Source organism: Thamnophis sirtalis, unplaced genomic scaffold, assembly GCF_051295495.1.
Source record: "Thamnophis sirtalis isolate CommonGarterSnake01/CBP01778 unplaced genomic scaffold, rThaSir2_p1.2 scaffold_11, whole genome shotgun sequence".
Taxonomy (NCBI): Eukaryota; Metazoa; Chordata; class Lepidosauria; order Squamata; family Natricidae; genus Thamnophis; species Thamnophis sirtalis.
Genome location: NW_028261391.1, coordinates 35,851,492 through 35,862,026, shown reverse-complemented (window position 1 = coordinate 35,862,026; position 10,535 = coordinate 35,851,492). Strand labels below are relative to the sequence as shown.

General features: G+C 37.1%; 1 protein-coding gene across 2 annotated transcripts; it reads left to right on the top strand.

The window, feature by feature from the left end:
* Positions 1–4,859: 4,859 nt before the first annotated feature.
* LOC148043605 (transcription cofactor HES-6-like) lies at positions 4,860–10,282 on the top strand. 2 transcript variants are annotated; one of them, XM_087724936.1, is made up of 4 exons: positions 4,860–5,194; positions 6,176–6,271; positions 6,397–6,475; positions 8,943–10,282. In XM_087724936.1, exons 1-4 carry the CDS (start codon positions 5,132–5,134, stop codon positions 9,350–9,352), a joined length of 648 nt encoding a protein of 215 aa, XP_087581062.1. In that variant the 5' UTR covers positions 4,860–5,131; the 3' UTR covers positions 9,353–10,282. The 2 variants fall into 2 exon arrangements, with proteins under 2 accessions (XP_087581062.1, XP_087581061.1); XM_087724935.1 differs by having other exon boundaries at positions 8,940–10,282.
* The last annotated feature ends 253 nt before the right edge of the window (positions 10,283–10,535 follow it).

The following is a 10,535-nucleotide window of genomic DNA, read 5'->3' as shown; positions in this document are numbered from 1 at the left end:
CTAAATAAAAGTCCCATTCCTTTATAATATTAAAAGTGCATCTCCATAAGAAGTCTTTAAATTATTCCAGTTGTGATTTCAATATATTGACACAAAACTGCTCACACAATATAAACAAAGTTGTAACTTACAATAGCTAAACAAAATAGTGGTCTGTTGAAATTGTACAAATTAATAAAGTTTGCATTGTTGTTATTTTAATATTTTTTAGAATGTACCTTTATGATGTGGGCGTCTCCTCTGAAAACACGCTGGGTCAATCCAAATGGAGATGGTTTTTTTGACAAGTGGACCCTGCCATAGTGTGGGAATAATGCTAGAAAGAAGAAGGGAATGTACCTTTCAGTAGTCATTCCTACGGGCCTCACAGATTAAGGATTTATATTATAGTATGGTTAGACAGTGCTGTAATGTGCTCGTGTGTAACTGATTGGATGCTAAATTGTGATTTTAATATAGATTTTATCTCTTATTTATTTTATTCTAGAATTTTTAACTGGATATTCCTTGAGTGTTTTTAACTTTTTCTGGTCTTTTTTTCTGATCACTGTAATAAACTTTGACTTGACAATAGTCATTCAACAAATTTCATATGGCCAAAAATAAAATAATTTTTTTTTCACAATTATCTTTCCACCATAGACTTCCTGACTTCGAATTAGTGCCAAGCTTATTTATACTGGAAAGTCACTGAACTGTTATAACCCACATGTTTCTCAAGAGGGGTGATTCTCTAAGATAGTTTTCATTGTTCCTAATTCTGAGGAAATATTACTCCCACCAAAGACAATACAAAAGAGATCTCTTCTAGCTAAGGTGACCAGATGTCCCGATTTTGGCGGGACAGTCACGATTTATAACAATTTGTCCCGTGTCCCGGGGCGTTTTTAAAAAGTCCCGATTTTCTGGCTTCATGTTGAAAGCCCAGTGGATTTGCTTAAGAAATTCTAACCGGGGCAAGACAAAAGACACTCTGTCTAATCCCTCTCTATGTCTCAGTACTTTCATTGAAGATATTAAAACGTTAAACCAAGAAAATGGACCCCCCCCCACCCACCCATTTTACTTACTTTTATAAGAAAAGATGACCCAGTACCATAGAGCTCCAGGAAATACTTGGCTAGAGAAGTCGCAAGTGTTCCTCCCTGGATTTTCCAGAGGGGAAGGGCACGGAGGTTGGAGGTCGGCTTGTGTGGAAAAAATGGTGGCAAAGTTTCTTTGAAAAATATTTCCCTGACTAATTTCACCATTTTAATTTGCTCAGTTCTTTGTATTAACATCTACATCATTCTGGATTGACTTGGAGTTCCTGCCTGCTGGTAAGTGAGCTGGGTTTTTTTCTTTTATTTTTTTAATGTATTTTAAAATAATATTTTATTTATTGTGCATAGAATTTTTTTAAATAGCTTTATTCTGTGTGGATTATTTTTTTAAACTGTCTTAGACTATTTAAAAAAAGATTCTATCCAAAATAAATTGAAGTGAAACCATTTTTAAAAATTCTATGCACAATACTTTGAAATATATTGTCCATAGAATTTTTAAAAATAGTTTTACTTAAATTTATTCTGTGTGGAATAGTTTGAAATGTTTTACTTCAATTTATTCTGTGTGGATTCTTTTTTTAAATTGTCTTAGACTATTTAAAAAAAGATTCTATCCAAAATACAAAATACCAGCTGCAGTTATTCACTTAAGAACTGTGGCAAGAAAGGTGGTATAATGGGCTTAGTGACCAAAGTTACAATGGCATTGAAAAAAGTGACTGATGACCATTTTTCACACTTAGCGACCATTTTCACACTTAGCGACCATTGCAGCATCCTCATGGTCATGCAATCAAAATTTTGATGTTTGGCAACAGATTCGTATTTATGATGGTTTCAGTGTCCTGGGGTCATTTTAATTGCCTTTTGTGACCTTTTGACAAAGTCAAATGGGGAAACCAGATTCACTAATGTTACTAACTTATCAGGTGCAGTTATTCACTTAAGAACTGTGGCAAGAAAGGTGGTATAGTGACCAAAGTTACAATGGCATTGAAAAAAGTGACTGATGACCATTTTTCACACTTAGCGACCATTTTCATACTTAGCGACCGTTGCAACATCCTCATGGTCACGCGATCAAAATGTTGATGTTTGGCAACAGATTCGTATTTATGATGGTTTCAGTGTCCTGGGGTCATTTTAATTGCCTTTTGTGACCTTTTGACAAAGTCAAATGGGGAAACCAGATTCACTAATGTTACTAACTTATCAGGTGCAGTTATTCACTTAAGAACTGTGGCAAGAAAGGTGGTATAGTGACCAAAGTTACAATGGCATTGAAAAAAGTGACTGATGACCATTTTTCACACTTAGCGACCATTTTCACACTTAGCGACCGTTGCAGCATCCTCATGGTCACGTGATGAAAATTTTGATGTTTGGCAACAGTTACAATTTATATTTGTAAATTGTAGTTATGCTGAAATAAAAAAAATATTACAATACTATTTTTGCGTTGTATGAAAATTTTTGTTGCTCCGTATAAAATTTTTAATCAAGCCCCCCCCTTCCCCCAGTCAAAGGTGTCCCTCTTTACCAATCTGAAAATCTGGTCATCTTACTTCTAGCACTGAAGTCATAATCTATTTTTCAGCAAGTTAAAAACAAAACCACATGTTTTGGCCTTTCTTCTTCTTTTTCTTCTTATCTTCCTTCTCCTTCTCTTCCTCCTCCTCCTCCTCCTCCTCCTTCTTCCTGTATCAGGGGTGGGTTTCAACCAGTTTGCGGCGGTCCCCGCGAACCGGTTGGTCGGCGAACCCGGAAGTAAGTAACTTCCGGGAACGGCGAAGGGCCCACCCACCCGCCCACGCTCCTTACCGGTCTTTGAAGGCTTCTGCGCTTCCACGCAGGCGCATGGCACATACAGCGCCTGCGCGATTCTCCGCGAGCAGCTGGATGGCACATACAGCACCTGCGCGAGTCTCCGCGAGCAGCTAGAGCATCGCGCAGGCGCTAAGACGCATGCGTGAACTGCGCGCGTGCACGAGGACGCTGCCGGCTGGAACCGGTTGGAACGGGATTAGCAACCCACCCCTGTCCTGTATGTATGTATTATGGTTAACTCAAGATGAGTTCCTGGATCAGCAAGTTACAGTAATTTCCTCTCTGCTATTTTCTGAGGTTGAAGAAATATTGATTAGATCTAAGTGAGCCAGAAAAATGTGAAGGCCCCACAATCCTCCTCCAGGATGGATGAGGTATTACATGTTTGCATGCAGCAAAAAAATGAAAAAGCAAAGGTTTTTCTGAAATATTGGATTGATTGATTGTATCAAGAGTGTAGGAATGACCGTAAAAACTTAATGTATAAAAATTGCTCTTTTGCTCAATAAAACAAAACTTTCCTAATGTAGAAAAACATGTGGACCAATGTCACACTTTTGGTTCGTTCTTATTACTTTTTAAAATTGTTTTTCCAATGGACATTTTCAAATTCAATCTTCTAAAGTTAGAATTATATTTCTTAATGTTAAACTTATAGATTAGAGAAGTGATTTGCAAAAAAATATCTATCCATGAAAATTAAGGCATTTTTATACAATATGAAGCCATAGTGTTAGCAGATAGAAACTGACATCATTTAACCTTCCTTGATACAACACATCAAATAATTATATATAGGTTTGCCATAGTCCTGAAATCTGTTGTATTTTTTTTCTTTTTTTCCAGTCCTGAAATCTGTTGTATTAATTAAAGATATATTGTGATGGATTGGAAAAGAGTTTAACAACTTCTTTCTTGCTTTACCGTAATTTTTTCAAAGTAAGTTTTGTTTTAAATATTATTTTACGGTGCATTTCAACTTTTAAAGATTGGATACAATTTAAAACAATAATATATATTTTAGAAACCTAGAGCTAATACATATTGAGCAGGGGATTATACTAGAAGACCTCCAAGCTCCCTTCCAACTCATGATGGTGATGATGATGATGGTGGTGGTGGTGGTGATGATGATGATGATGACGATGACAACGATATTCCTAAGAAGAAACTGAATGTCCACAATGAAACCGATCTAAAATAAACATTCTTAGGACTGATAATCGTCAAGTCACTTTAGGGCTACTGATATATGACACTGATTTTTAAGTCTGCTATTAAATTTTGGAATGTGCATTCTATTTATAAATTATTGTTACAGAAAAATTCCAAATTGTGTTCCCCAACCTTTTCTGTGGCAACAATAACTTCTCCATCATACTTTTATAATGAAACAGAAAGTCTGTTTGTAGTCAATGAGTAGACAAAGCAACTTTGCCCTAATCCAGTGTCTGATATCATGTAGTTTGCTCAACCCTGCTTCTGATGGGCACATGGACATTTGCAGAGAGGCAAAACGTCTCAGCCACTATTTTCCTGTGGTGATGATTCATTCTGTGGAAAAATATTCAGAAGCTGCAAGATATTGAGTTGTGCAATCCCATGTTCTCAAGAACATTCCACTTACTGTAAATACGATAAGTGCGTAATACTCACTTGTCATTTGTACACATTTGTATTCAATGCGTGAAATAAGAATACACAAGAGTTCCTGCCTGAAGATTTTTAGTGCTGCCTCAAGTATTCCAAAGGGCACAAAAATAAGGGAGCAAAGAAAGATCTATATTCAAAGCTGGTATATCTATTAATCCTAGCAGCCCAGGTATTTCTCAGTTGGTTATGGTTTAGATTATTGGTATTTTTTCCCCTGGGAATCAGTGCTGATTGAGAAGGGAGCCAAATAATCACTGGCACTTGTTTTCTGCCTCCTTAAACAAAAGATTTCTACCAAGCAAAGCTTTCATGAAGCTGGACATCTGTCGTTCTTTAGGCACTGTGTGTGTGAGATCTGGCCATTGATAAGTAGTGACCTGTCAGCCTTGATTGATGGTCACAAGCCTCTGGCCTCAACCCCTTCTGTGGGAAAAGGAGACCAGCTAAGCAATTCCCTCATTCACATGCTAATATCCAGCTATAAATGCTAGCAGAGTGCAGCTCTCATGACAGAGAATGCTCCAGAAGACAACAGGAGAAGCCAGTTGCTATAGGGCTTTCTCCCTTTTCTCCCCTAAGCCTTCAGGCAGGCGTGCAGGACTACAATGACAGCTACAACCCTAGCAAGTAGTGGACAGAAACTTTCTAATACCAAAGAGGAAAGGAAGGTATGCATTATTTTATAAATAAATTCATTGTAAGAAGCTTGCCATCTCTGAAGGGATCAAACAAATGGTGCCATATTATTCCAGTGGCTCCGTGGGATTGTTAAAAGGCTGTCTTCACAGGTGTGCTATCTAGATGTGTTTCTTTGCTTTTCCAAGAATTCCTTCTAGTAGGAAAATTGCTTATCTCCGACCCTTGATAGAAATAAAATCTAAAAGTGCATGCAGCAAGTAGAACACCCAAGGTAAAACTGTATGTGCAGAAATCCTGAGGGTGGAACAATCTATTTATATATTCTTATGTACTTAATGTACAACATAATAGAGCTCGACTTTAGCTGTAGGATGCAGTAGAAAAACAGAGCTATATAAAAGCAGACTACATTTATGGACTGTTAAACTGAAATATATATTGTTAGAAAAATGAAAGGCACAGGGCATGGCTGGCTTGGGAAATGTGCTGATTATGATTTTCATTAAAAAAGCTTACCTCCCTATAGCGCTAATTAGGCTAAATAAAAGAAATAGCCAAGGAATGCAAATCTATTAATAAAATTTGATGTTACAATACATGAGATAAAGGGAAAGCAAATTGCACTTCTAAGTTTTAGGAACTACACTCACATTTTCTTCATAATGGGATTATTAGAAATTACAACACTGCAACCCCATATAGATACATCTGAAAATATGCTCCACTGACTAAAGTTAAGACTGAATTTGAATATATGCACATAGAATTATACTATCAGTTTGCTTGACTGTATTGATTTAAATTTACATTATGTGAATGTGCCTAATAGAAAATGCTCCAGAATTGTAATTATTTAAATACTGATCATAAAGATTGTGTGATAGTTCCCATATATGTCGTTCCATTGTACGATGAAAGAATCTGCTTTGGAAAATAACTTCTTCCAATGAAGGCCTATATGGATTCAAGTCAAGCAAGCCATTCCTAATATTCTCCCTTAATTATTTCAGTTAAGAAAACCTTTGATTGAAAGGAAGCGAAGAGAGAGGATTAACAATTGTTTGGACCAGCTCAAGGAAACAGTTGTTGGAGCCTTTCGGCTTGATGTAAGCATAGATTTTAACATTTTTCTGTTCCCACATTTCTTTATTTCCATCTATATTTCATTTTGCAGCAGCTTTCAAATATTATCAAATATGATAATAATTGTTGTTATTTCATTTTAAAATAGCAGTCAAAACTTGAAAAAGCAGATATCTTGGAAATGACAGTAAAACATCTCCAGAATATCCAACACAACATAAATATAGGTGAGTTGATGTTCTGTATATTGGCTGTAGCTGCTTCTGTTTTGTATATGAAAACCAGCCCAATAGCTTGGCAAAGTAATTCAAAGAAATAATGAAGTTAGAATGAGAGTGGTAGAGGGAGGGAGGGAGGGAGGGAGGGAGGGAGGGAGGGACGGAGAGAGAGAGAGAGAGAGAGAGAGAGAGAGAGAAGAAACAAGGTTGTATGTACCTATTTAGCTTCAGTGAAGTTGTACTTTGTATAAAATGATGACATAACATAAGGTTGTTTGGGAAATGACCAAAGATGAGCACACAAATAGTTTTTGAATTTTATTGGGTTCAAGATTCTCAGATACAAACCTCCCTGAGCTCCCCCCACTTTCCCCATTGTTCAGGGGATACAGTGTGTTCTTCATAGTTAATGTCATAATGTTGTCTTATCAACACAATGCATACTACTGTTTCAGCCAGATTACCCATGTGCCCTAGCCTTCATTTCCTGACTTAATTAACCCTTTCCAGGTCCTTTAATTTTCTGAACTTCAGTCTGAGCAGAGGCTCTATCTGGGCCCCCTGCTAAGGTCCTTGAATTACTCTCTTGGCACAGTCTGTGTTCTTGATTTTATTTACCACAAGCCTTTTATTTCCTTGGAGCAATTGGCTTGTCATCAGGCTGCAAGACAGACTTCCTGCTGGTACCATAGCTCTGGGAGAAAGAACAGCCCCTTCTCTTTCAAATCCCCTTCTACTCATAGCTAAAGATGCTATGTTTGAACTGCTTTGCTTAATGTGTCTATGTAGTATATGGAATTCTTTCTTCCATAAGAAAAACCTCATACTTCAATAATTCATGTGAGAGAAGATACCTTTTACCAGTGGTGAAATCTAATTTTTTTGCCACCAGTTCTGTGGGCATGGCTTCCTTCCAGGTTGGTGGGAAGGATTTCCCAAGCGTGCACTTGCTGGCTTTGAAGCTTCCACCAAATGGAAAAAGGCCAGGAGCAAGCGCATGCTTCTTTTCTCTCGAGGCTGAATGGGGAATCCTTCCCTAAAGAGCTGGTGAATCAACCCTGCCAAAGTAAAATAAAAAGGTTCCCGCAATCGCGTGGCACTGTCACAGCTGATTGTTGGAACCTTTAATACCAGTTTGGGCAACCATAGAATTTTTTGCTAGCGGTTCAGAAGAACCGGTCCGAACCAGCAGCATTCCACCCCTGCCTTTTACTCTTTCATGCTGTACCTTTTACTCTACCATGTTGTAGGGCAGGGGTCTCCAACTTAGCAACATTAAGTCTGGCGGACTTCAACTCCCAGAATTCCCCAGCCAGCAAAGAGTAATCTACACTTCTGGTAGTAAGCTGTCCCAAAAGAAGATCAGTAGATCATCAATGTAGGCTTCATATATTTTCCCTTGCCAGGATTTTATGTATAAATCTTTGGAGCATGGCAGGGTCCTGTGTGCTCTGAAGCGAATTTTGTTGAAATGAAATAGCTTTGGGAGTAGTGAATGCTATTTTGTTTTGTTTTGTTTTCCAGTGATATTTGCCAAAATCTTTTGGTTAGAAAGACGTATGGGGGGTCTTAGTCTTTCTTGAAAATTGAAGCATTGGATAGCTATTGAATTTAGCAACTAATTTCACTTGTCATATCTCTGCACAGAACTGAATTTCAACACGAGGCTTGGATACCAATACATTCAATCACCCTTAGTTTCAATTTTTCTCTCCTTGGTAACCAACAAGATCTTTTCTAGGTTATTCTATTTCCCTGTATCAATGATATGTATCATTAATGTACCGTAGTTGCTCCATTCATCTTGTAAAAGCAGTTTAGAAGTTTGGATTTTTTTTTCTGAATATTTGAAAAAGGCCTGGTATAATGAGCACCATGTAACTCTTTTCTCCTTATTCTTTACATGCCTAACAGTACCTACTGAGATAACTTTCTATTCACTGTCAGTCGAGTTTATGTAATATATGGTAGAGTGTTCTTACGTTATTCAAAAAGTGCTATTTGGAGAAGCAACTTATCTTTCCCATGCACAAAAAGATTTTCTTATACTAACTAGATCTAGAATCTTTTTAATACATTCATAGGTGTTTCCAATAGAAGACAATGCATGGAGCTCAGTGTTGAATTGTGCAGTCCTTGCTACTCTCTGAGCTTAATTGCTTGCTTGTGGACGTATCATTACCCAGCTAGATAACATCATCAGTGCATGGCATTGGGTAGTGAAACATCTGTAAACAAATAGCTCATAGAGTACCAAAAGTTCTACAATTCCTTTGTATTAAGATAAAAGAATAATTATAATCTCGTTTTTAATCCATTTCATGTCTATTTGCAAATGATTAGATCCCAATAGATGATCCAAAGCAAGAACTTAAAATCAGAGTAGTACCTAATATTATGGGGAAAGAGTCAGTCTAGTAGATTTGAGTTTTTATGCATTAAATGATTGAAAGCATCTCTCTTCTTCAATTAGCAGATTCTAAAATGGGTCTTGAAGCTCAGCAGAGGTACAGCACTGGATATATTCAGTGCATGCATGAAGTCCACAACCTCCTCCTGACTTGTGACTGGATGGACAAGACTCTTGGAGCACGATTATTGAACCACCTATTGAAATCCTTGCCCAAATCCAATGAGGAGACTTGCAAGGAGAATCCGAACCCTTCCACTCCAGTCAATGGCAATGGAAATACAACAGGCTCTAGCCAATCTCAGGATGAGATGTATCCAACTGAAGTCAAACTGGGACTGAAAAAGTCATTTCAGCCACAACCATCATCACGATGTAATCAGCATGAATTGCCGCATCCCAGGGCGATTTTGCAACCTCATTTTGCACATAATGGTGTTAACGTGGGGTCATCGGATATGTGGAGACCGTGGTAAAAATATGTTGGGGGAAAATCCTTTCTAATTTTAGACCCTCTTTTATATGTATCTTATAGATATGTCTCTTTAAAACACTTTTTGGAGCATGTCTGCTCCAGTAGGTGTACTAAAGACCAGGGTACTTCAAGCCGGAAGAAATCTCTATGTAGCCTGCATTGTAGAAGGCTGCTATTATATTGTATTTATTGAATACATCTAAATTATTTTACAGAATCTTCTCTGTGGCTGCTTAGTACACAGTATATGACATCAAAAAATTCCTTTTTCTATGTTATTAAAATTAACAAAGGATTAATAAAAATAGAAACAAATACAAGCCATTCTCATTTGCCTCTGGTTTGTATGATAATTTTTTAAACTCTCCTTAACACATGCACTCTTCCCATCCAACCTCTTACCCATCCCCTCCACAACAATAATGTATCAAAAAACCTTATTTCTATTAATTCTGTGAAAATAAATGAAAAAATTGTCTTGTCTCTGGCATCTTGTTTTCTGCTGGCTAAATGCTTTAAAGAAAACAAATGGAGGAACTTCTAAAACACTTGTTTTTCACCAGTCACTTCAAATAATTCAATTTCTGAACAGGGTTTGATGTTGCTGACTGTAGAAGCTGGCATCTTCAGGACAAAAAAATGGTTTGCCTCACAAAGTTTCGATAGAATAAAAAAATATATTGCCTCAGGAGGTCTGTGAACATATTGCTTTCTATTTTTGTAGGCTGTTTAGTTAACCTACAAATGTATTAGTTATGGGAGGCATTTAGGATTTTTTTTTTACTACATGGTTACATTTCCTTAGAGCAGGAGAGCTCTGGAGCCCTAAATATAATAATATCTCTTCCAATTGTCCTCTGATTTAAAAAGTCTCTATATTTCTTTTCACTAAAAGTATGTATATTACACTATCCCATAATTTCTCATCAGCAGAGCTAACCTGTGGTTACTGGCATCCACAGGTTGGATAGGGACTCTTTCAACAAATGGTCTGCATACCAATTAATAATCCTCCTCAGAAATGTGATGCTAATTGTACCTACAGATTTAATGAATTTTTGGATGAATGAATGTTATGACCTTACAGTTTAACTTTTTACTTTTCGGGAATCTCTTTCTTTTATCCTGCTCTCCTGAAGAGTGTTAACAACAACTATCTGCATGAAAAACAAATATGTCTCCTA

What these genes read in the sequence shown, in the direction of transcription:
- LOC148043605 (XM_087724935.1), top strand. Translation starts at nt 5,132, where the DNA reads ATGACAGCTACAACCCTAGCAAGTAGTGGACAGAAACTTTCTAATACC. An exon ending in ATACCAAAGAGGAAAGGAAG is followed by an intron (nt 5,195 to 6,175) that starts GTATGCATTATT and finishes TAATTATTTCAG; the next exon opens with TTAAGAAAACCTTTGATTGA. An exon ending in TTGGAGCCTTTCGGCTTGAT is followed by an intron (nt 6,272 to 6,396) that starts GTAAGCATAGAT and finishes ATTTTAAAATAG; the next exon opens with CAGTCAAAACTTGAAAAAGC.